Source organism: Amblyomma maculatum, chromosome 8 (genome assembly GCF_055883805.1).
Source record: "Amblyomma maculatum isolate TAMU_Amacu chromosome 8, ASM5588380v1, whole genome shotgun sequence".
Classification (NCBI taxonomy): Eukaryota; Metazoa; Arthropoda; class Arachnida; order Ixodida; family Ixodidae; genus Amblyomma; species Amblyomma maculatum.
Window position 1 is genome coordinate 59,272,707 of NC_139351.1, and position 27,185 is coordinate 59,299,891.

General features: G+C 43.7%; 1 protein-coding gene across 1 annotated transcript; it reads right to left on the bottom strand.

Annotated features, from left to right (window-relative positions):
* Positions 1 to 2,180: 2,180 nt before the first annotated feature.
* LOC146181242 (uncharacterized) lies at positions 2,181 to 24,097 on the bottom strand. The gene is made up of 5 exons (XM_084577870.1): positions 23,908 to 24,097; positions 16,360 to 16,418; positions 10,849 to 10,917; positions 6,772 to 6,810; positions 2,181 to 2,265 (listed from the first exon to the last, which is right to left on the bottom strand). Exons 1-5 carry the CDS (start codon positions 24,005 to 24,007, stop codon positions 2,206 to 2,208), a joined length of 327 nt encoding a protein of 108 aa, XP_084433996.1. The 5' UTR covers positions 24,008 to 24,097; the 3' UTR covers positions 2,181 to 2,205.
* Positions 24,098 to 27,185: the final 3,088 nt, after the last annotated feature.

Genomic DNA, 27,185 nt, shown 5'->3' on the forward strand with positions numbered 1-27,185 from the left:
AGTGGACGGAACCGTGATGGAGAATAAGGGTTGGATAGTTAGCCATTCAATATATTCCCGACTACAGAAAAGACATTTTAAAAGTCCCCTAAATCATCACGACACATTGAACCGTTGGTTGCCAGCATTTCATTAAAGTTATGCCTGCCTGCCTGCCTGTGCCTGCTTGTGCCTGCCTGCCTGCCTCTGCTTACCTCTGCCTGCCTGCCTGGGCATTCCATTGCCAGCTCGTGACCATATCTTTATAGTGTTCCTGTTTCATCCAGGAATAGAAATCACAACTTTCTTTTTCTGCGTTTTTCTCTTATAGTTTAGTTTTTTGCTGTTATAGAAAGCCGGTTCTCTTGCTTTGGAAATAAATGACAATTTATTATGTCAATTGTGGTTTTAGTTTGCGTGGAAAATTAATAGCTTGGTTTTTTTTGTATCATCGCTTCGTTTATGACAACGGTAAACCTTTAATCTTTCAGTCCACAGCTCCCTGCGTTCCCCTCGATTGAATTGTTTGGCTATCCGAATTTTACCAATCTCGATAAACACCATGCTCCAGCCTCAAAGGAGAATATCAGGCTCGCTGTCATATAAATGTGTGCAGATGCATGTTGATAGACTGTACTAATGTATCTGTGAGGCCTATGAAATGCACTCCACCCCTTTTTGCAATTTGTATGCAATTGGCAATAGGAAATAAGGAAAAATTCCCCGGAATATCCCATTAAGTTAAAGTATCCCCATACGGCTTCCTGAGGCTCAGCATCTATATCAAAACTGCTGAGGCTTTTCTCTTTTCAACAATATCCTCTCCCCCTTTAGACTTCTTCATACTTATATACTCAATTTTTCATCCATTGGTCTGATATTCATGTCAAGTTTGTGGATATGGCCTTATTTATTCATGCAATGCGTTCCTGAGTTCTCTAGCAATGCAAGGTCATCTGCGAATTACAGTTCACCGAGGCATTCTGAATGGACTATCACTCTTAACTATTCCATATCCAGCTCTCTGAATGCCTCCGCAAAAGGCGCGGTAATTAGCACTACAAAGATTGCGTCTCCGTGCCTGATGACCTTCTTTAAGAGGATTCTGCGCCTCCCCTTATGGAGGAGTTGATTGGCTCTGCAGAAGGTGGATAATCTATACAGGTATTTTCATATGGCAGTCTTAATCCCTGTTTTCTACTCCCTGGTTTTGTAGTGTTTACATAACTCTTGAGGTTTCATCCATACGATTATGTAAGATGTGGTGAAAGTACTACACCTACACGGGCGTCCGGAATCAGGCAGCATCTCTTGTTGGTATTATTATTGTGCTGTATCACTGGCCCGTTGATTTCTTTAACGTGTTGGAAATTTGGAGGCCATGAGAATAAACCTAATTTACGTTGCTCGCAAGGAGGAAGCCATGCTATATAGCTGCATCTACATTGTCATCCACGAAATAAGAAATGTTTACCTCGTTTTTAATTCTTATCTACATGCTCGCTAGGGCATAACAAGGTACCGCTTAAATCTTGGCCTGGTACAATGAAATTCCGTCAGAATTCCGGCTAGAAAAACAAAGCAAGCGGAAAATGTTGCACCGTGCAGGGCTAGCATGGCTGGCTGCTCCACAATTTTCTAACGTTCGCAACGATGCTTGATCGATCGTCCTGCCCTCATTGGGCACGTCTTAGCTTCAAGGTAGGAAAGAGAAGCATTGGCATTGGCTACAGCGCAGAGTCATCACGATAACTGTGTTCGTTCCAATTGGAAATATAAAAGAGTATCGTTCTGCACTATAGCGCATTATGGGCGGAGAGTAAACTACCGACTTTATTTAAATTATTGCAGAAACAGTCGTAGCTATGCCGGAGTAGAACATCGGTCTATTCAGCGATGTTGTACCTGTCTTCCGATTGGCTTACCAGATCGTGACCTCATTGTTCACAATTGAGCTGGTGCGGTAACTGAAACATGCAGCGAATTTTCGTGTCGTCGATATAACTCCACCAAACATTTTGTATAGGGGTCTAAAAATCGTTTATTCTATGTGTCGATAGAAAGCTGTGTTTTAATGAAGTCTGTAATGAAGTAGTGAACGGACAAATTTTATAGCTACATAGTGAATACATGGGGTGCGTTAGAGCCCCGTCATTTGACGGGTTTGGAAAATGTCGATTTAATCATAATCAAAAGATTTTATTTCGACACTGCAGAGATCTGTGTTTATAAGCCTTCTCTTTGTACCTCTATCATGCATTCTTGGATACTGTTCCAAAGTGTTCCCTGAAAAATAAAATTTCAAAAAGTAGCCATTATATCTGGTAGCATAACTGAACGTCGCAATAGCTTTCCTTGTAAAAGGTAATTAATAGGTAGCAGCCCTATCCTTTCAAGACTACTTTGCGGTTTCTAAATAATGGCATCAAAATTATGAAATAATTGCTCGAAGGATAACTGATACAAAATAAAAGACCGCACAGTTGTCAAAGCTTTCAATTAACGTGCTGTGCTACACCGAATCTACTTAAAACTTTCAAAATTCTTAACTAGCGGGTATTATCAATTCAAACGCAGCTGCCTAATCGTTTTAAAACGCTAATTCATTGCAGACACCAAATTAAGCCAGAAGAATTGCACTGTACAATTTGCAAGATATAAACCCAAAGCGAGGGTCATTAGACGATAAATGTCTTGTAAAACGTATAGCTAACTGCGCCTAATGGACGCAACTCGCTCGTATCTAACTCTTGGTAATTTAGTGTGGTGGAAATAAATTTTTATAATGATGATTATGTGCTTCTGTTGGGAAATGCACAGAAAACAATAATAGTATGACAAAAGTTTACCACAAGTTAACGGGACTGTAAGAAATTGTCAGGTTCTGATCACGAATGTGCCCATAGCCCAACGTAACTATCGTAGGTAATAAATAAACTCTACGGTGAGGGTGGTTTTGTAGCCGACTAGAACAATAAGAATTTATGAGGGGACAAAAGATGCCTTCCATGCCCTTAGCGCCCAAATCTTAAGCGGGTAAAGGGGCCGCTTTTAAATGCTCGTCATTGCTTCCAAGTTTTGTTCCTTAATATCTATTATATTAAAACCTACCAAAAATATGAGGGAAGCTTTCGTTCCGCTGCTTGGGCTTAGAAATTATTTGCCACAATATTGAAAATCCCTGCCTTGGTCATCTGCATTAAAGCCAGATTATTGCTTCTGTTCAGAAACTATTTGCGCTAATATCGAAAATCCCTCCCTGCCCTTGGAAATTTAACGAGCAGTTGTGAGCGGATATGGTGGTAGTAAAGCGACTATATGCGAGTGTTGCCATAGCCTCTTTTAACACACTGCGCCTGGCAACTCCGCGCTCCGCGGCCGTCGCCGCCGCTCCTCCTCCGTTGACAAGTTACGCTGCTGGCTGCCGAGAGATGGCGACCGCGACGTAAGGTCACCCTCGCCAGGAAGAGTCGGGTGCGCCGTGTTGCAAAGCGGTCCGGATAGCCACGCGCTGCCGCTTTCTCGCTGTTTCGTGGACTATTTTGCATTGTGCAAGGTCATGCTTCTACTTTTCTCTGTCTTCGGGTGCTGCAGGAATACAGCATTGTACCAACTGGTAAGTGCTAGCTTTGCTTTGTCCTTCCGGCGATCGCTGCGAAGTGTTCAGCTGCTTTGAGGCTTGTAAAAGGTACTGACAGCACCAAACATTGTGTTTATTAAGCGTCAATACTGCAATAGTAAAGTTAGATGTGCACCTGTGCTTTCTGGACTGCAATGATAATTGCTTCCCTGCCTAGCTCGTCTGCGTAGTGTGTTAGCTGTGCTCCTGCGAAAGTTTTTGTTTTCTTGCAGTATACACTAATTACAAATTTTTGTGCTAAAATAGAAACACAAGATTTACCTATTGTGAAGATGACTATTTTAAAGTGAGTTAACCCGACTCGTGTGAAGCCTATATTAGTTTTCCTTGTCAACTAAATCGCTGTCCCTCTCTAGCATCGGAAACCGCAAAACTCGTACTCAACTGCATTAAGACCTGTGAAAAATAACGACAGTGCACCATTAGTGTGTTTATTACGCGTCAGTAAGGTAATAATATTATTAAATGTGCACGTGTATTTTCTGGACGGCGATGCTAACGTCTTCCCTGGTTAGCTCGTCTGTGTGGTATGTTACATGTGCTCCAGCGCAGTATATTTTTGTTTCGCTAACTGCGCAAATCTGTGAAAAAATAAAAACACAAGCTTTGCCTATTGTGACGATTATTTTGGAGTGATCGAAACAGAAAGATGCAACGGGTATATTTGTCTTTCCTTGTTTTTCAAGTTAAAACAAAAATATTTGTACGACGCGCTGAATCATTGAATGTAACAGCTGATACCAAAATTGTTCTTCTTACAGATCTCAATGGCATACTGCGATGCAGTTGTTCCAATCATCTGTAAATCAAGCTGGCTTCTGAAGTGCTATCAGGGACAGCAGTCACCGTGAACATTTTTTCCTACTTGTGGCAACTATTCATCACACCACTTCTACATGGTACTCTTGTAGCACAATTGCTGTTGTGAAATGTTTAAACAATTGCTGGGGCCTTTCTTTCTAAATTTTGTTTTATTGCAGCGTAGACTAGCATTGTACGTTTTCTATTACCATTGGCGCTAGCGAAGCAGTCATGCAGTTTTTCGAGCCATGCGCTATTTCTTGAAACTGCCTAACATAAAATGTCATATAGCGTTGGTGTTATTGCCTACACAAGTATCATGATCACTTGTTATGCTCAGTGGATGTCGGCCTTAGAAGTAAATATGCTGTATATGCACGACTCATGCTTAGGAACAGTTATCACGTTAGCGAATAACAGCGCTCCCGCCCCGCGTCGACGTACCCGCGCGCCTCGACCCCTACGTCAGTAGCGCCCCCAGCGAGGGAAGAGCAGCGCCGCGCAATTTTACCCGACGGCGCCGCTCTATTGTTCGCGCGGCGCGTTGACAGGCACAGAGTATAAAGGAGGCTATGGTATTGCATGACGTAGAGAACTTGCGAGGTATAAACAATATGAAAAAGTTATTTACTTGCGCAGGGCAAGAAGAACATAGTGAAGACTGCAGCCTACTGGTTATGATTAACCAGTCGCTTACCTTGCTACTAGAGTTTTGTGATTTACAGGAGTTACGGAACTTTAACGAAATGCGGGGTCTTTAAACGGTGGTGAGAAAAGTTAGCCATGACAGCTCCTTCTAAGCAAATATATTGAATTTATTCCCTTTTTTTAAACGTTAGTCTACTACTTTATTATTTTTGCGAGCTTTCTTGCCTAATTCTGATTTTTGTTTTCGACCTCGCTTTTTTAGGCCTAGGCAATTATTCCTTTACATTTTAAAACCTAACACTCATAACCTTATTGTGCAGCTCTCTCATATAAAGCTACATAATAAAGTCAAACAAGGCGTCCTTAAGGAGCAGAGTACATAGCTTCAGCAAAGACACATTCCTCGATGTAAGGAGAATGCCTATATGCTATGAGCTGAGTACGTTGTAAGCTATTAGCCTCCAAAAGACTTAGTGCTTCAAATGACACAGTATTCGTAGCTACAAACAACAGCAATGTACATCACATTCTCATGATTACGCATGCAATATTTTCATTGTGACCAGCATTAATACACTTAGCACAATAACTACGCTGTACATTATAATGTGCTGAATTGCACGGTGGTTCTTCAAGCAACGTGTACTCATTTGGTGATTTTATCGCTTCTAGTGTGCAAATAGCAAACAAATAACAGAACAGCTAACACGGACAAGTTCGCAGAGACACATTCACAAAGGTTTTAGTCAACGTACGGTCAAAACAGATCGATCCAAAATGTATATTTTGCCACCCCCCCATTTTTGCGAGTCTTTTGAGAGGCAAGGTGAATTTGCCGCGAATGCTACGGGGGCAGGGTAGTACTTCTGCCAGGATAAGCTAAGCTCGGCTGTTAGAACTTTCTGAAAGATTATAAATCGCTGAGCCTTGTTCTATAAACCACGCGATTTCTGTACTTGAAATTAATGTTCAAAAATAGTGAGTAGTACCTCTGGGCTACATTACGTTCCACGAGCGTTGTGGTACTGCTAAGCAGTTCTAAAAGCCTAAACAAATGAAACAGAACGAATACTCTTCGCTCATTTACACATCCCTATGTCCTATTCTGTAATAGAAGAGACATCTGGGCGAGTTGGTACGGTGACATGATGAAAAAACAGCGCTACAGAAGTGGACGGAGGTCAAGAATAAACAGGACGGGCGCTGACTCGCAACTGAAGTTTATTGAAAAAACTCAATATAAATAACCCAGTCAAGCAGCACCAAATCACACATTAAGTAAAAGCCACATCATGATGACCCCACACACACACCATGTTTTATAAACCCAACCTCATTATCTCTTAAAGCGATTGATGGTTCACTAACACATTTTTCACCGATTTTGTTCTTGACCTCCGTCCACGTCTGTAGCGCTGTTTTTTCATTATGTTTTATTCTGTGGTAGCTTCGCATGGAATAAAATTCAAGGTTTATTTTCTCTAAATCAAGCACTGCTGCTTGACACGCTAGATGTATCGTTCCACTATGTACATTGCTGGTGACGGGTATTCTTTTGTACACGTAAGCTTTTCTTGAAAATGTTTCTCTGAGCAGTAGCTTTGAATTTTCTCTACATAGTGACCCTTCAAAAATAATTAAACGTACGTGCTGATGCCTCCGTAAAAACGTGCAAATTTCGCAAAAGAGCAAAGTGTTCTCACCTGTGCCAGTAAACTAAGTATGTACCATGGAAAATCCATCTGCAAAAAGAAGAAAGAATGCACAGAGAGGCCGGTATGAAATGTTTAGAGATGTGCAGCACAAATGAAAATAGAATGACAGGAGACAAGGTAAAGATAACAAGCGCAGTAGGTTTTATGGCAAGAAAGTTTACCCGCAAAACAGTTGCAGCTTGTGCGGTTTGTTGAAAAGTGTAGTAGCTCAGTGTAGGAAAAACAGCATCTATTTGCACCTGCGTGTAGGCCAGTCAGTGGAGAATGAGGCAGAGGTCCCGCGCAACATCTCAATGATGGTTCATCGACTGGAACACACGAAAATAGCTAACGAATGTGTTTAGCGAAGTAGATCGATGAATAGCGACCAGTAGCTCACATCATCCTCTAGGACCTAACGCTGGTCTAGAATCTAGAAAATGAAGATTTCGCTAATAAAGCTTATTTATGTTGAAAATTGTTCTCTTTGCCAAAAAATGCTGTTTTCAACCTGGTGATTAACACCCTTTTTTGCTCTTTGCATACGGAATTATTTACTATACTGACCCTGAAATCCAATATATGTAAGGTTTATGTAGTGAGAGCTACACTGGCTAGAGCCTCGCAATTTCGTCGTGACATTTGGTGCCTTTCGGGTACCTGTCTGAAGAGCGACGAAGAAATCATGGGACGCGGAAGGTGGCAGCTGACATGGCCGAGCACTAACCGGACGTAGGGGTTTCTTACATTACGTTTGGCAAGAGCTGCCAACTAGGTCTTTAATTTCACATGGAAGGGTGATGTCACAATCAGCCTGCCAAAACCTTTGCATTTTCGTTATCCCTAGGCCACGCAGTTGCGTTCATACGGCTCTGTTAAAGCGGCGCTGTATATCTTGACTGGTAGCTTACGCTATCGCGTCATCACAAAGGTGGGAGTGAAAACAGACAGAAAGAGGTGCCGTAGTGGAGGGCTTCGGACCACCGCGCGATAGAGGCTTTCGCCTCATCGCAGTTTAGTGGTCAAAGTGCCCCCTTTGGCATAAACAAAGCTAAAATGATAGACTATAATACTACGTGCAAAAGCCATATTTTTACCTTCAAGCAGAACCAAAATGTAGCCATGCAGATAGCTCTCGCGTAACTCCAGGTTTGACCACAAGCTAAACCATAGCTATTTTGTTTTCAGTATGATGCGGGCAAGACATTTAAAATAAAATATTTTGCTTTCAAAGGACAGAGTCCCTAATGCAGTCTAAGGTAGCACACACGAAACAACACGAAGAGGAAATAGCAGGTCCAAAGTGCGTTATGAAAAAAATAACAAGATCATGATTTTAATTTTTACATGACTGATTGGTAACGCACTTTGAGTAGAGTTGAATTGACTGTAGTGTAAAGAACTGCAATTACTTTGAGATTGAAGAGCAAAATTCGCTCACGTAAGGATGAGGAAGCTCGTTGAAGAAATGATCCCATCAAAATCGAACTTGTTGCAGCGCTGTCCTACGTTCTACAACTTGGTTTGGTTGCGCGTAATAACCTATTACTCGCCAAACAAGTGAACTAATAAACCACCCTTAATTTGGACGTGACGTGAAGTCGATTAACGCCATGATCATTCTGGCATATGAATTCGCCATTCTTTTTACATGTAGGGGGCTCTAGCGATAGTTTCCTGGTATGCACTCATAGGGCCAAACCCATTCGGAGTGTTCACATATAAACACTGCGCTGTTTCCTACAATGTCATCCGCATCGATCGCTACATGCGCTGAATTTACCTCGGTCTCTCAATGTTAAATTTTTTAAATTGTTATTTATTTATTTATTTATTTATTTATTTATTTATTTATTTATTTATTTATTTATTTATTTATTTATTTATTTATTTATTTATTTATTTATTTATTTATTTATTTATTTATTTATTTATACATACTGCAGACCCATGATATCGCAGATGACATTGAGGTGGGCGTGCGCACGGTTCAGAGTGCTCGCGCTAGGCCATGGAGCCTCTGTCATGTTTTGGTTTTTAGCCTTTTCTTACCGGAACAGCTATTAGTTTTATTTAACATAGACCGTTTTTTTATTCGCTCAAATTTAATAATTATAGCCCAACATAAATATCATGAGATCAGGTCGATTTCTCGTGTTGTTTGTTATGGGGAGTCCTGCGGCGTGTGATTAGGTTGATAAACAAGTTGCTAAATTTTAATTTTTGTAGCCCAACATAAATATCATGAGTTCACGTCGATTTCTTGTGTCGTTTGTTATGAGGAAGTCCTGTGGCGCGTGATTAAGTTAATAAACAAGTTGTTAAAATGTTTCCAGACAGATTGCTCAAGTAACGAAACAATATATCATATTATGTAAGGAGCGGAAATAGGCCGTGCAGCGGTGGCGTAGCGGTAGAACATCCGCCTCGCATGCAAGAGGACCGGGGCTCAAATCCCGGTGCCGCGCAATTCTCCACCGGATGAAAAAAAAAAATCCGCGTGTTGATGGAATTGCATAAACAGGTTTGGAGTGCGACCTGATGCCGGTGAACACCTCCGGCAACGCACTCCCTCACCAGAACAGGAGTTGGCCACCCTGGTGCAGTAATTGGCCGCAACCTCCTATGATAAGTTCCATAAAACCCCGGCCCTGAGTCACCAGCGGCTGCGGAACAACTGACCACGGCGGCTGTCAGACCTGACAGAACCGGGTTAAGTGGAGAAATATGGGAGAGGTTTTCGCCCTGCAGTGGATATAGTCGGGCTGATGATGATGATGATGATGATGTAAACAACTATGGCATTTGCTTTCCTTGACTGTTGTATGCCGAACTGGCAAACTATAACAAAGAACAAAATACGTAGTCGATACCGTTGCGTGAGCTCCTTACATTTTTGTTTTATATTTTTCAGACAGTAAGTGAACAAATGTTTTTGTACTGAAGAACACCAGTGAAATGAAATAGCTGGCTTTTCTCGGATCCACTAACGCAACGTTTTTTGCCGTGATTTTAAAGTACTTCAATCCTTTTCCTGAGGGTCACGTGGATTCCTTGATTAATCTGGAATTCTAAGCTTATAGTCACATTATGCAGAACAGTGGTACATCTGGACAGTATGGTGGAGATAAACCACAGACACGCTCGTTGTCGGGTCTCCACAAATATATTTGGCAGGACCCGCTGGGCCAGACAGGAACGGGACAGCGAACTAACGGCATTTAGTCCTGCTGCCACGAAGAACGAACTGCACGTGCTTGGTAGGCGTGCTGAGGCAGTCGTCTTCTTTTGCGTCGAAAACACGATGGCATGCCAAAGTATTTTCTCTGATAACTGTCAATACTGCCGTTCTCTAATACTTCACTAATAAGTTAGAATGTTGTTTAATAGTGTTTCCTGCTTGCAATATAACTTAAATGAGGACATATGTAGGAGTTAGAATTTCAGTTATCTTTGAATTCGTCCTTAAGCTTTAATGCGTCATTGGGCGATAATATTTGATTTCGTTCTTTTCTTGTCATAATTTACCTTATACTACGGGGCTTCTTTTCATATCAAGAAAAAGCTGCTTCAAAGCTTCTGAGGCCACTATTAAGAAACAGTGACCTCAGAATGTATCAATTTGATATATGCTTTGGAAATTTGTTGCTGGGTGCAAAGGCTGCTCTAAATGGGGCATGAGCTAAGAACATTTCCAGATTTTATGGCAAAAACCACAGTTAGTTATTAGTTACATGGAGTTTTACGGCACCATAGATAAAACCCACACGCAAATAAAATATGGCCGTGCACTGAGGTGTAAGCCAACAAGCGCTTGTTACGCAGCAGACTAAAAAACAATGAAAGGGGGGCCGGCAGCCATTTGGAGCACGTAGGCGAAACTACCGAAAATCTTTGAATTCTTGAATGAATCTTTGCGTCCACAGCCCACAAACGTTTCAGTTTTAGGTTTGTGTTCGCAACATTTACATCAGCAGAAGCGGCAGCACAAAACAGAGTGCCAGGCAAGGCGCGGTCAAGCATGATCCTCAATTCGATCTGTTTGCGTTATCTGCATGCCTGTAAAGAGGATAATTATTTACTCACTCCTGAACCGCAAATCTCGGTGCTTAGAACATCGATAGTCTTGCCTTGGACGTCAAGAATATTTTTTACCTGTAAGGGAAGTATTAAAGCAATTAGACATTGCTGTTTGGCTTCCAATATATTTGGCGGATACTTCTAGTAAAATGAAGGTGTTCTCGAGGAGAGAATATGCTTGTGAAAGTGTAAGCTTACTACCTTCTACTTGTTAGCAAGAAATAGGTCAATCAGTTCGGTACCTTCATTGCAAAAACGGAAATAAGCCTGAAGCAAACATATCAGCAAACAAGGCAACCAGTGAGCCTACGACCACTGTTTTAGGTGGCCGGGCTAAGCTGCCATGCCTGTCTATAACGTAAAAAATATCTTAGTCTATATATGACGCATTTAATTCACCAATTCGACGTCCATTACATTAACACTACTAACACTAGTCCATTGTATCCAAAGCTTTCGCAATATGTTTGAGCCACCAGACAAGGGTGGCAATTGCAGGCTAGGGCATTCGACCTTTTTTCGGTGTTTGCGACGCCATTAGACAAGCGTAGCTATTAAGGACTGGGCAAGCCGTCACTCCGTGGATGTTGGACGAATACTGGCATATGTTACAGAATATTTGCTGCTCTCTTACAATGGTCTATCTGTACTGTATGCATGTTTGCATACATAAGGCATTATCGTATCCTCTGAGCCGGCGGCTTGTTATATATGCTGTACACGGGGAGGGCGCTGCACAGCCATTGTGACGAATACAGGATGTCCCAGCTGAATGTAAACACTATTTAGAAAATAATAGTCAGCCCTACCACAATGAATCGAAGAGCTGTTTATAGTGTCTGTTCTATTCTGCATATTACGGTCGGCAATGTAAAGCCTTTTGCCTAACACTTCACTTATTGGCTTCAAGAAGGTGCCAATTAATTAGTAAATTGGTCCTGAAGACTGCTAGCTGTGAAGTTTTCATACACCTACTATTTACACAGTTTTAATAATTGACATTGAAATAAGATGTCATGGGACTGGTTGCTATCTTATGCCACTCACACAATAGGTACACCTAGCTTGGTCAGAGAGAGCACTGTAGAGAAACTTAAGTTTTGTATAGGGTGGGTTTCGAGACTGAAGCGGCGCCAGGTTAGGAGGAAGATTTTTCATTTTGCAAGGTATCGGTTTCACAAGTAAAAATACAATATGCAAACACTAACTTCATAGAGAGAGCGTAGCTTGCCGTTTTCCTAGAATGTCTAGAACTTTGACAATGTTTGTGAAGAAAACTTACGTAAACAAAATCAGAGCTAGGTAGGTCATTAGTTTTTAATAATTATTTACTTTTGTGAACAACAAATTACTCGCACTGGGCTAAGCGCCTCTGAACAGCTCTTGGCTGGTGTTTTTAGGCTCGCTGGGTTCTTTAAAACCTTTGTTACATTTATCCGAAACGCCCTGTGCATTTTGTATATGCCCCTATAACGCGTTTTTTGCTTTGGCAGTAGTGAAGTAGAAAGATCGATAATAAGATCAATAGCTGGGTCACTGTCGAATAATCTCTGATAAAAAAAACTACCGATAATACTATCGATAGCTCGATAGTACTATCAGTAGTAATTTTGATTGCGCTATCGATAGTGGAAAAGCAACCACCTCGACTCACTGCAGCATTGCCTTGGTTTTCTGAGTTTTTCGTATGTTGGTGGTGGAAACTAAGACAAGATATCAATTATCGCAACCATTGCGCCACCGCGACCTGCAGATGCAGTCGCATCGAAAAAATCTTAGCACTACTGATGTCTTTACCGAGCGGCCGACATCACTCGGCGGAGCGGTTAAAAACGCGCAAATATAAAAAGTGTCAATCCAGCTCGTAAAGTACAGCGCTGCGCCAGCCGCATGGTAACATTTTCAGCGATTTGGTGGCGTACCTGTCTTAATCAGTCTTCAAAACAACTGTGCCCAAGGTAAAGTTGCTGTATAAACTATGAGTTAGAAATGTCCTATCTGTGCTGGTAACAGCGACCAGAGACGCACTGTTTGTCGCACCTGCTACTAGCCAAAATCAGTTGGAACTAACACTTCAGCGCGCATGCTTGCCGAGATCGGTGCTCTCTGTAGTACAGCTGCTTCCTTCAAAATATTAGCAACAGCCAGTTGTGCCATGTCGAAATCAGCTTGTAGGAAAGGTTCTTCGTCAGAACGCAGACAATGTACATTACGGTAGCCTTGCATTCGCTAACTCAAGATTCTTAACTCATAAGAGGAGCATCGCTGAAAACCGGTTCTACTTTCTTAGCTGGTATTTTAGAAAATATTGTTCCGGAGCGTTTAAACCTACTAGGGTCCTCATAAAAAAGTAGCGCATGTTACAAGTGCAGTTTTGTGTAAATTTGTTTCGGTGGCTACGGCCGGCGACGAGTTAAGGAATGATACATTAATCCGGTTGAAATAAATATATTTTGATAGCAAAATTTTGGTGTGACACCGAGTAATAGGGAACTGTTCTTTTTATGTCGTCTTGCAGCCTCAGTCAACTGTAAATATATATGTGCATCTATACATAGGTGGGGCGGGGGAGACCTCATTTTAAGTCACTACACTTTGACTATGTGCAAGAAACGTCATAAGAAGCGTATGCACGTTAAAAGTGACACCGCGATCAAATTACACGAGTTTGATTAATGGCGAATGCAAAATATCCATGTTTGGCAGAGGTCGCAACAGACCGCTTTCTTTTATTTGAACTGGGCATGTCTTGGCACAGCTGGTCTCCGCTTCCGCTACACATCTGCTAACCACATCCAGACTTACGAAGACTGGACAGCACCCAATACCAACGCCAAGCGCAAGCTTAGTGTCCTGCTAGACTTCATATCGGAGTCTGGCGCCCTCAACCTCATCTAACCCACCCCCTTCCCTCTAGACCTCAGGTCATCCTCATGAATAAAAGTTTATGAATGAATGAACGTAGGCGCGCTAGCCTAGCCGCTCGACCGACGGCGCAATATATCAAAGCAGCTTCTCGACTCACTTCTGGAAAAATTCTGCACGCCGCTGAGAGCAGTGTTCGGGAAACTGGCACCAGAACAGTTGGTGTCAATCGACAGGTGCATCTGCAACCCTCTTAGTCATGCAGGCACAGCAAACACGAAGTCGAGCGCGCTTTTCACGTTCTCCGCTGGTCCTTCTAGTTGTGAGCAATCCCTTAATTCCCATACAGTTTCTAGTAACCAAAAGCGGTGTGTTCCCTTAATAGGTATAGGGGAAAATATTCTCCCAGCGATGATTTTGTTTTTTTGAATAAAGTTACTATCTTAAGCTTTTTGTCTGGTTGTTCAACATCTTTGTCGGTAAAATATAAAGAAAAACGTATGTGATAACGAACTATGGAGTGTTTTAATGGGCTTTGGGCTGAGGAGGGGGGACAGGGGCGGGCTGCACGTCCTGCAGCCAGACAACTTCCAGCTTTTTCCAGGTCCCTTGTTACTTGAAGTCCTGATGCGTCAGGCTACGATTTGGAATGCTCTTATCTAGGGGAAACCACAACTATAAAATAAAGATTATTTTCTTTCCAAAGAAATCCAGTCACTTTAAGCACGCTCTCCGAAAAGATATAAAGGAGTTTTCAATGAATAGATAGAATTTGGCACTTGGCGATAAATAAAGGTGATGACATTAAATTTTAGCGTGAAATTCGGACAGGCCTGCCCTGTGTTTGGTGGCTTTGGATGCATAGCAGTTTTTACAGCAATCCGAGCTCCAGGCCGGCGAGAGTTTATATCCGTGTACAACCTGTTCTGTCTGCAACTTGGAAACATTGGTAAGATGATTACATGGCTCTCTACAACCGAAACCTTAAAAGTCTTAAAAGATTTAAATCTACACTGCAGGTTTCTTAATAGCAACGCTTTTAATCGTTTCTTGCTTTTAGCGGTATCTCAAGCGTGTGTAGAGATCATGTGTTAAACAATTTCTAGACAAGACAACGTTCTCATTAGGAAATCGCTTTAAACCGCAAATGAATAAAGATGTTTTATGCTTTATTTTCTGACTATGGAAGTGTGGAAGAGCTCGATTATGCAACGATTAAGCAGGAGCAACAGACAATCTAACTGAATTCTTTAACAAAGGCAGAGCATAGTTATGGAATTATTTTAATGCTGGATGCAGACGGCATATCCAATCTCTCTGTTTCCTTATCTGTCCGCGTACTCTCGCTTCGAGAAGAGGCACGAAATTTGCTCCTGTACCGTCGGTTTAGTGTCTTTTTATGCCGGTGTCTTTGACGCAGTGCGCCGATGTGTGTTGATCTCCGCCAGGACATTCTTGCAGGCTAGTTGGTGCATGGATTTTGCTGGATGCTAAGCGTAGGAAGACAGGACAACAGGAACGCTGAAAACAAGACAGGACACAGCGATCTGCGTCTCCTTATCTTTCACCTTTAGTATTATCCTGGGCATTCAATGAGGGTTGCTAAAGCGCGTTCTTACCTTAGTTTTATTACCACTCTACGAGCAACCGTTTCGACGCAAGGCGTCAAAGCATTTCCTTAGTTCCCCATTTTTTCCTCTTTCTTACTGAGCCGCATCAGTATGTCACCTTAGAATAAGTTCAGACATGTCACGGCTCAGTCTGCATTGCGTGTCATGTCGTAGAAGCAGAGCGCAGGGAGTACTATTTTGAGTTACAGATTCGGCAGAGAGGGCTGTGTGTTTCTGGATTTGGAGGCTCGTCTCACCGTTGTTAAGTTGCCTCGACCTGACGCGGATGTGCTCGTCAGTTATCTTTCAGGCGAAGTGCATACAGCTTGTTCTGTCGAAAAACCGCCAGCCTAGTATTAGCAGTAGTAATCGTAGTAGTAGTAGTAGTAGTATTCGGGAGCACGTATCGAAAATATTTGAAAGGAAAAATCTTGATTGGTTGACAGGGTTATGACGTCAGAACCAAGGATATTCTACGAGAATTTGAAAACCCTACATTCCAAATAAAGCTGTATATAAAATTAGAGATGTGATCAAATGACGCTCAAATTGGTGAGGAGGTTCCTCTGAGCTGTTTCAGAAATTAGAAGTAATTCACTGAAATAATTATATCGCTCTTCGGGTTCAAACTCAGGGCCTCTCCACGCTAGCAGAGCACGCAACGAATAAGACGGGAAGGCTTGTTGATATCGATCATGTTAGAGGTACACCTAGCGAGCACGTTGTGGGGCTTATGGCTGATTCACCTGTACCTTGGATATATACTGATGTTACAATAATATTAACAATTTCAAAATTGAAATGATATAAACAAGCAGGTTGAAAAAATATTCTCCCAGGAAAAAGGCGGTGCTGAATACTCTTTGAGCTTACGCTTAAGATTAAGCATGAACGCCCTCCTAATTTTGTGTTTGGTACATCTTGCATGTTTGAAGACTTCCACTTTTGCACATGGCGACCAGCATCTAGCCATCTAAGTACGAAAAAAACTGGTAAAACATTGCTTTTACTGAACAATGAAAAAATGCGAAACTGAGCTTACCTCGGTGGTTCTTTCAGCCAAACATTCTACCAGAGCATTCCGCGTGTAACTTGGCAGGGCTGTTTCGAATAAAAAAAAAAAAAAAAAAACGAAAGCTCTGCCTGTTACTACCACCAAACTGCTAACCGGTACCAGATACTCCGCCCGGAAATGTCTGGCTTGGTACGGTTTAACATACGCTGACATCACGCAGCACATTGGTGTTTTGGGTTCCACCTCCGCCAAAAAGCGGCCGCTGCAGCCGGGATTTGATCGCGTTTGCATTTTCTATTTTTCAGTGTATTAAAAGCTATACCAATATTCTACAATTCTAAAATGTACAACAAATATATTGAATGACAGAGAGGTCCGCAATGCTTTTGCGCGAATATTGAGTATCTAATAACTTGTTTCAATATATTCTGTGTTCGCCGCATAGACGGCCTAGGAAGCGTCTTTTCTTGTTTATTGTTACACGTTTTTCTGTCAGCAAGGTTCTAGGTAACTCGTCTGGCCTCTGACACTTCGATGTATGTCCAGCTTCATTTGCAGCTTGACCACACTGTACTGCGTCGGTTCCCCGTGTCAACCCTTGCGGAAACTAAATAGGGCGAAAAAGTACTCGAGGAGTATAAACCAAGACTTTTTTAAAAAGACAGTTTGTGGTTCGCGTTATAGTTTTCAATTTTTCCTTGAATTTGAAGTAGAATAAACTAGTTCCACGTAGGGGTTGGGCTTTGATTCCGGAGGGTCGCGAAAAGTATAAGGATCGCAGTACCCTTCAGTAGACCACTACATCATAGCGACAGCCGAACCTAGTGTTTCCTATACTGCCATTCTCGGACGCTGGGCTTGGGCGGTCGTGGCCATCCTTAACTGTCTTTATGACTAATTGAATTCAGGACACACCGCCACCGCAATGTTCTCTTACGTTGTGGAATACGGCCCAAATTACATTTAGAGTGGTGCTAGAAATATGCCCAAAACACTAATTGACCGATCGTTGTCTGAAGCCTGCTGTAACTTAAAAAGCGATGCTAGAGCACCCCCCAAAAATAATATTGAAAAAGTGTCCTAAACAAGCTGATACGTTCTTAACTTTGTTCGTGGCACCAAAAAAACATTGCAAGCTTGAAGCCTTTGGAGTTCATTTTCTTTCCATATCTCGAGCCAGAATGAAAACTGGCCCGAGCCTTCATTTTCTGAGATTAAAAATTGAACTTATACTGCGGTGATTCACAAAGTCGTTGCCTGTTAACTCTGGGAAGCGGATGCGGTTACACCTGGTACAGTGGCTTTGGAACGTTTCACAAATATGTTTTGTGGTTAGGTATTGGCAAACGTGTGCCGTAGGCTGTCATGAGCTGAGAGGTGAGCTGCTGTATTATTAAGAGCCACATGACTGTGGGGAATGATCTCTCATCATTCCCTTAAGCTCGGCTCTCCCCACGCGGTCGCAGCGTCAGTTACTATATATAACGAGATGGCACCAACGTCAGGCTGGCAAGAACACCGCCGACATCTTCACGGTACATGGTCGAGAAGACGCGCATTCTTCAACGAGTACAGTTCGCGTCCGGACTCATCCCCGCGGGCTCCCTGGCCGACAAAGCAAGTTCTCGCGGTTTATTCCACTGCTCGTCTGATCCGGTCTTGAGTTTATCCGCGGCCTTAGCGTTTGTGAACTTAAGCCCGTAACCTTGATAGGTGAGTCGGACGACATATTCATTGGTGCGTTTTGCTGCTAGCTGACGTAGTTGTTATTGAAGCAGTAAATATATTTGTTGTCATCTGGCGTTGTTCTTTTATTCCCAAGAGCACGGCCCGCCGTGGTCGGTGTGGCACTCGCTCGTGGGCGCGTCCACCGAGCGAGGTCTGCGGTTTGGGAAGTCAGCCGCGAATAAACGGAGAAAAATCATCTATCTCACTTTTGTAACCCCACATATGGCAGCACAACATTGGGCCTGCTCCTGGACCACTGGACTTGCTTGGTTTGAGGACATTGTTGGTCGAGAAATAAAAGTTCGAGGCCTAGATGGAGTTTTGACTGCGAGGCCCTGTAGCATGCTTTCTTCATTGCGAGGTTAGTGGCAGTAATACATATTGGAACTTTACGATATCTACAGGGCATTTTCTCGTTTGGCTTTGGAGGAAAATTCCTTTCAATTTGAGAATGATGGCTGAGCGGAGGTTAATCACCCGCCGAGTGCCCTACCTAAAGCGAGTGAGTATGGAAGGCGCTTGGGTGGTGCGAGTTTTCCTGTACAACTTTCCTTTTCTGTCGCTTATTACTCTTCGACTCGCAGTGGTGGGAGCCTGGGGACACGGGTGACACTGAAAGCTTGCCGATATTGCTGCTGGATTCAGGGCGTTCTGACATCGTACGCTACGGTGGGTTCCGACCGCTAATCTGATTCGTGTGCTGAACAGGGTCGGATCACCAAAATTTTTGCGGCTGTGTACGGCTGTGTGCACGTCCCCCTTTTACGGGTCAATATTTTGAGGGCGATGCTTGTAATGGTGCTGTTAGGCATACGGCTTTTGTGGTAGCCTGCACCCAGCAGAGATACGGCCAAAGAAACGTGGAGTTTTAAAAGAGAGAGCACATTGCTGCCGAGCAGTCTGATTCTATGAACGCACGAGCGGGGCAGTCTGGTCCAATTCAAGAAATGGCTATGTTGAAGTGAGCGTTTTGGCTTTGCAGCCATACGACACTAGTTGCTAGAGAGATTTTGGCGACGTTTTAGCAACTAGGCCCATGTGGACGCCAGTGCTCCCTCTTGTTATGTTAAATGTATGCAGAAAGCGGTCTGTGTTCTATGCAGGTTCATTGAAACAACCAAAGATTTCTGGTCTCTGCATATCATCTCGCTGCCATCTGCTGCGACGGAGGTACCTCTATGCAATTCGGCGCATCTATAATGGGCAGCCCGGGAGAGTCCAGTCAGCAGTCACGTTTAGCTAGTGTTAACCTGGCGAAAAGACGTAAGCTGAACAGCTGCCTTGAGCTGAACAACTGCAAAACCCTAGCCTCTAGTTTTCAGCCGGCCTCCCGTGCTCTGTAGACACGTGGGCCAATCCCTTCGGTCACGGGTGCAGCGCAGTCACTAGCATCATTCCGCACCCTTCCTGGCATAGACGGCGTCAGCCTGCATCTGCCTTACAGAAGTTGCTCATCTACGGACTTCCGACCGCAGTTTTCGACCTGGCCCCACTTCGTACCTGGCTGCTGAGACATGGTAGTTCGCTGCCCATGCCATTCACCCCTGAGAATGCCTTCACGCTACTTTCAGCGCAGCGCAAATGTTTGCGTGGAAGCCGTCAGCTCAACCTGGAGACTTCTCTATAGAGAATGTGCTTACAGGCGTGTAGTTCAATTTATATTTTGGGACATATGGGAGACGGTCTGCCGTCATTCCTGTTAATTCCGCCTTTCATCCTGATGTCGCCGTGGTAGTTACCGTATCACTAGATGGCGTCAGTATTTACATTAGTTATCAAGAAATGGCTCTAATGTCGCAGAGGACGAGCGTAACCAATGGCTGTGTCACAGCACACGCGGGGAAAGACTGGGTCCCGGGCGTTGATAAATCCTGGCGAGCGTACGTACCTCCCCGGGCGCCTTGTTCGCCAGCGACACCGCATTCTTGTCCTGTCCGTCCTCGGAGTTTGTCCTCTGCCCTAGGGAGGGGAGTGTTCTCCTGTAACCTTGCACGGGAGTCGGACGACATGGATTGAGTAGCGCCTTTTATACCCAACTGGCTTTTATGTTATTGCATCAATTAATTCCTGTTTCCTTCCAGCACGTGTTGTTTTTAGAGCAAGGCCAGCCATGGTCCTCGTTGGCTAGGAAGCGGGCGTGATCACGGAATGAGTTTGGCGGCTTAGAACGGCGAAGAGTGATTAGGCGGGTATACCTTTTTAGCCCCAGGGTAAGTAATGCATGGCCAAAGGATGGTCGTCGTTATGCGTCCAATAAGGCGGGAATATGCTATGACGACTATTACGACAGGACATTTCACGCTCGTGAGAGGTGCGGTACGACAGTGAGGCTGCGAAGAGGACAATGTGATTTTGAGGAGCGTCTAGCATAATTCATTTTCTTTGATTTCTTCTTGCTCAGTTGGGTTAAATCTTCAGTTCAACGGTCCATGCCTCGTCTCATTGGCTCTATCGTTCGCCTGTTTGTCCGCCTTTCATTCATTATCCATTCAATGAAATCACTTCAATTTTGGAATTTTGATATCAATAAACGTATCCATTTCACTGCCTCCTATTCTGCCTTGTCGATGCCTTTTTCTGCATGTCTTCCTTCATAATCGTTTTGATGTTTGCCTCTAGAAGTGTGTCTTTCTACTGGTTTTGCTTCTTCTTTCATAAAGAGAGCCGATAAAAGGACCCTATATGCTTTAGTGGTAATGTACGAGTAATATCCGATATGTACAGTCGCTGTAGTTATTGCATAGCATTAGGTGACAACCCAGTTGCGCTATGAATAACCCAGGTAGCCCAGAATGTGGGGCCCCAGTAGGTCCGATGTAGGCAAGTAGGGCTGGGGCAACCATCATAAAACCTGCATCGGTCCCCGATGGGGCAAAAGTGGGCAAGCCCCATTTGGGCTTGCCCCTGCTCCTCCTGCATGGGTCCCATAGCGGCGTTTCTTTGGCTAATGCAGAGCACATTCCTGCATCCAGACCACAAGGGTCCCTTGCCGGATATTTGAGGGCAATCCAACCTAAATGTGGGCTTTTTATGTGAAAGCCCTCATAGATCCGAAATGAGGCCGCCCCCATTAAATCTTTGCGGGACCAACATCGGCCGTAGTGGGGCAAGAAAACGGACATACCCACATGCTGCCCTAATCGGCCCCTTGTAGGTTACTTGAGGGCAGGTTAAATATGAATAAGGGCTCAATTTGGGCAAGCCCTCCTGAAGCCCAAATGTGGCAGCCTTAGTTAAACCGTTTTAGGTCCCACATGGGCCGTAATGGGGCTGGAAGACGGGCGTGCCCGCATGATACCAAAATGGGTCCCTTGCGGGGAATTTGAAGGCACGTGCAACAGCAAGTGGGCTTTAGGTTCAAAACCAACACCCAGCCCAATTGGGGCTGCCCACACAAAACCGTTGTAGGTCCCACATCGGCCGTAATGGAGCTAGAAGGCGTGCGAGCAATTGCGTAATCATTGTTTCCAACCTTTATTTGCATTAGATGTTGCCATAAATTACTATTATAGATGATTTGTATAACAGTCGATTAGAAATTTACATGGCTTTAGTTCTCGCGCTCGTGCAAATTGCGCTACAAATACTAAGACGAACTGATTGCTAACTGTTGCCTCTTATGTGGTTGCTTTGGACAGCCTGCAACTCTCAGCACAATATTACTGTTCAGAACACACATCTCCATAGCCTGAACAAGATGTACATGAAGTCATTTCGGCTAGATGAATGTTATGAATTATTGAAAATTTAATATTGTGGCTGTTTAGAAAGTGCAGACATGTATAAAAAAATTACTTAATTATGTGCATAAATATTGATTGGGAAAACTTGGACTGGGGCTTTCCATCAATTTCCTGCGTCGGACCCCTATGAGAATAATGTGGGCAAGCCCAAGTGCGGCTAGCGCTCTAGAACCCGCATTGGTCCTATGTCATTATCTGAGGGGCTAACTGAAATTAAAAAAAAATGTTCCTCCAAAGCGGCTGCCCAAATCGGTCCAAAGTAGGTCCATCGCGGGGAGTTGGCGGGATATGCCCTTTTAACAATGCCGGAAAAATGTGGGCAGCCCCGCAAGAGCTGCCTGCATCGGTCCCTAGTGGGGCCCATCGGGGCTTTATGGACAGCCCCCTTCGGGCCTACGTCGACCCCTCTTGCAGCACCCACATTGAGCCCACCGGGGTTGTGCTGCATTGCCTACATCGGGCCCACCGGGGCCCACCCTTCATAGCCCACTTTGTGCTACCTGGGAAGCAGAAGATTAGCATAAAATGCAGATTCGAAATGCAAGGGAAAAGTGTATAAAACAGTAGGAGAACAAGTCGAGAAAAGAAGTGAACGCAAGATATCGCAGTGCAACATCAAGGTGGCAGAAATAAGTTCGTTTGTTTTACCGGGTTAACGACCCGAATCGAGTCATGCTTGGAGACGCGCCGGTGCGGAGGGCTCCGGGAAGGTTCGATTGTCATCGCACAGCACAGGGCGTCTTGGTTTTTGCCTCCATCGAAAAGCGACTGCTAGGGCTGGGATTCAATCCCACGTCCTTAGGGTTCAGCAGTGAGCGCCTTCGGCGGTGAATCGCCGCATTAGGGCAAGGAGGTAGAAATGAGCGTCATGTCTCTCAAAAAACTTTCTAAATAATCCGTCGACTTGCTAACTTCATTATTTTGATTCTGTTATTTTCGCAAGAAATCAGCCAATAGTGGCTCCTTGGTCAAATATAGTAGATAACTCCTTCCTCATTGTAAACTGCCAGTGCCCTGCGGTCGATAAAGGTTTAATAAATACTTTCTGATATTGTTGCTTAGAGAGATTAGCTGCCTCTCCTCATAATTTCAGAGCCACGCCGGGGTGCCGCAGTGGTTACGGCGCTCGACGATTGTTCTCATGAATGCGGGATCGAATCCCGGCCTCGGCGGCCGCTTTTCGATGGAGGCGAAAAGCAAGGCGCCCGTGTGCTGTGCGATGTCAGTGCACGTTAAAGAACCCCAGGAGGTCGAAATTTCCAGAGTCCTCCACTACGGCGTCTATCATAGCCTGAGTCGCTTTGGGACGTTAAACCCCACAAATCAACCAACAAGCCATCATAATTTCAGAAGCTGATGTTCCAGACGACATTCGGGGTCTTGCATTTGAATTGCATATTGAGCGGTTCTTTGAAAAATATTACCAGATGTGGTATGTGGAGTTTAACGTCATAAAGGTGTAGCTGCAGTGTTTCCGATGCCACAATGAAGAACAATTACATAATATTTCAGAGTGGTATTTTAGATTGTACTGAAATTTCTATGTGCAAGTTGAAGTACCTCGCAGCCTTACTCGCAAGCGCGTTCTGCTGCTACAACCGCCATAATATGCACGCGCACTTAACTTTCTCTAGCCTGGCTAAGTGCCTGGCAATGTTATAATTCTGCGCAATATACGATTTGCTTGGAGCGACATATCTCATTTCAGTCAGCGCCCGAAGGACGTAGGCAGGAATCCAAGTTGGACTTACAAATCTTTTGGGTGGATTTCAATTTTTCATTTCCTTGGTGTTGGAATGGACGAAGCAAGTAGAGAAATCAACAGTAAAATAATAAGCCACTTGAAGGTCCCCCGTACCATCTTCCGGTTAACCTACCAGGGAATACTTTGCGCTCACCAAACTTTCCTACATGTTAGACGGAACCTTTAGGCAAGTAAACGTTAGAAAAAAACAATAGTGTAAACAAAGTGTGCGACGCCGCCTCAACTTAACTCTACTCAACTCATGTTACTCAACTCTCTTCAACAAGCTCCGAAGATTTCTTCCTGAGAAATTCGATGAAATTGCACTTTGTTTCGATAGTCGATAAAATGCCAGCTTACCACAGAATTCTTGAAATGGGTTCATTGGAAAACCGACCACCAGCAAATCATTCATCATTGCTACTTGCAGGATGACTGCTTGTAACGTGGTGGTCTTCATGGTGGTAAAATGAAGGTCTCCTTCATTGTGCGCTTTCAGCAGTCTTTTAGCACGTTTCGAACTCTGTCTGCGAATTCATGTCTAATGCAATGTGCCTTCGAAAGGCTGTAGGCAAAGTGTAGACAAGTAAAAAAAAACATTTTTTGGAGTATCTGGCAAGAACGTCTCTTGAAACTGATTCCACAAACAATGGTAGCACAGCTGTGTTTGTTACTAAGTTTTTCATGGCAGCCGGTGTGCACTCTCACAAGCACTCTAAGCGATTTGCAGCGATGGCGTGGTATTTAAGTTGTCTCGGATTTACTTTTCGACGCTGCCGAAAGGGCATGTTAGGAATCCATTATACAAAGCGTCGCACGAAATATCTTTGACGTGTCCTGGCTCACTGGTTAAAGGAACGTCTTTTTTTTTTCAGTGATTCAATTGAAATATGGTGCCGTGTTTTCCTTTTCCCGTCTATTTTTTTTTTTTCAGTGATTGAATTGAAATATGGTGCCGTGTTTTCGTTTTCCCGTCTATACAGTGTAGTCTTTATTGTGTTCTCTCTCTTTTAAAGAGAGAGAGAGTGAGAGAAAGAGGAAGTTAGAGAACACTTTATTGTTTCTTTGTCCTCTAAATTAGAGTTCGGTTACCTGATATAATCAGTTGGTTTTACATCTGTTCCCTGTTGAGATAAGCACTATATAAAGGGTGAAAGAGGACGGGGTAACATGTCATTTATGCAGCCTCGACTTGCGCGCAAATGTTTTTCCACTTGCGTGTTGAGAAACATGCATAGGAATTTACTGACGTAAATAAAAATAACACCGGTGTCTTATAACCATGCATCGTATGCATGACCCCACGCTGCGCGCATGTAATATGTTAATGTGTGGCTGCGTACGCAAAAGGGCAGGTCATCATTGGGGGCCAAGTACGAATAGAAGTACATCATTCATCAGGAGATAGAGAAAACCACGATGAAAGCTTTGACAGATAAGCGTTATGATTTTCTAGAAAATATAAATGTTATCTTCATTTAGAACGCAAAATTCTTGGTAGTATGTAGTAGGATTAGCCGAGGTTATTAGGGTTTAACCTTCAGGTTTTGTGAAAACTAAAACGCACTGTGTAACGACCTGGAACAATGGTTGAAATTTATCGTTTATTGAAAATTGTGCTTTTATAAGCATGAGAAGAAAGCATAAAAATATTCAAGTATTCTACCAGAGATGAATTTATATTGCCGTTAGCACCTCGTTTAGTATTGCAGACGGCGGCCAATAGTTGAGAAGCCGTAATATTTGCTGCTCCTGCTAAATGTCACACAACAGGTGTTTTGAGGAAGTTCGTCCGCTTATAAGAATAGTCTCTGTGATATGTACTACAGTCGCGAGATAAAGTAGTATACAACACGAAACAGCTGGCGAAGCTCGCCGAAACTGCACATAAATGCCGTCTTGCGACGCATGCATGTAGAGGAAATGGAGCACGACAACAGTTGTTTCGATCCCAGACAGTTGTTGCTAGATGCCGCTGTTCCGCAGTTTTTCTGAGCTCCGCTACCGACTACAGGTTGTATACCATGTTTGATCTCGCCTAAGTTCTAGACAAAGCAATATGAACTTCATTGACGTCACAGAAGAACTATAAGTACGGAGCCAATTTATGATTATTAGCTTATACATAATTTATTTAGGTGCCTTGTTGCTGCCATTAATTCCTAATGGGCCATGGTTGATAGGGTAGTCTTTCTGAAAACTTAGAACACGCGACTATTATCGACGGTGTGGCTCATGAAAATTAGGCAATCGGGACGAAAAAACGCACACTTTCGAAAACCCCGCCATGTACTGTTCCGGAAGCTTTAATTGGTGATGCGGTTGACTATGCGGGTCATGAAATTTCGCGCAGCACTTTCAAGATTCAGTGATTGCTCTGTCGAAAATGCTTAGAAGTGACAATACGCTGTTGCGAACACATATTTCTCAGATTACGAAAATGTTTAACTTGTTGAGCCACATTGCCGGGTAGGCGCGCTTTTCGACGTTTAAAAAGTGATACAATTATTAAGAATGGCGGACCACTAATCTGTAGCTGCAACATGGCTCTTAAGTGATAGTTCAGGAGATATTTATCTGATTTTAGTCTACCAGCTCAATATATAACATTATTAGCCTGTCTTCTGATGTGATCCAATGCTGGTGATGGTCTGCCTCTAATGCCACATTTAAAGCACAATAATCTTAGCGTACGCTTCCTCGAAACAATTGGTTGAATTGCAAAAAAAAAAGGCAATTGAAAGTAAAACGAAAAAGTGTAAATTTGCGGTTTTTAGGTTGCACATGAAGCCGCGATATTAGGAGCGCACCGAATAGGAGTGACTGAGTGACAATATTATTCATCCTAAAATAAAAGGGACACCATGCAAAGAGAGAGGTCCTATACTGGGCAGGCCTCTGCTACTCTCTGAAGCCCTTCAAGGATCTTCTCATGAAAACCATTTGCCGCGCTGTGAAGGGTAACCTGCACTGCTCCTCTGAATTAAGTTTGAGAATTGTGGAGGGCATGACAAGCACAGGCATACGTTACGGTGCCTCGGTTCACTTCAGTATGCTCTGCCAGAGAGTATTTGCTGCGCTGCGAAGGAAGCCTCCAAATGCTCCTCTGAATAGACATTGAAGATATGGAGGGGGCGACGAGCACAGCCGTACATGACTTTGATGCGATTGGCTTCAGGATCTTATGCCGGAGACGTTTTCTGCGCTGCGAATGAAGCTTGTAATTGCTCTTCTGAATGTATATTCAGGATTATTGAGCGGGTGACGAGCACAGTCATACATGACGCTGCCGCGGTTGGCTTTGGCTCAGCAGAAAGTGCAAGCCCAAGAGGGATATATAGCTGGGTGGATGAGGAGGCGGCACCTATGACTGGGGTAGAGTGTGCGTTGCGAAGATGACACAAAGGAATCACGCGATGTCGAGATGTTTCGTGGCGTGTAGGGAGTTATAGAGGGCCGACCGAAACGATAACAATGCATATATCATGATAGGAGAGGAGGCAGTTTTGGGCGGTAAATGGGGCTGCTTGGCCGGAAGCGGACTCCATGGCTGACGCACGGACAATCAAGCCTTGAGCACCGCTTGAGTCTCATAGATATTAGGCCTGTGAGTATCGACATCATGAGTAGCCCGAATG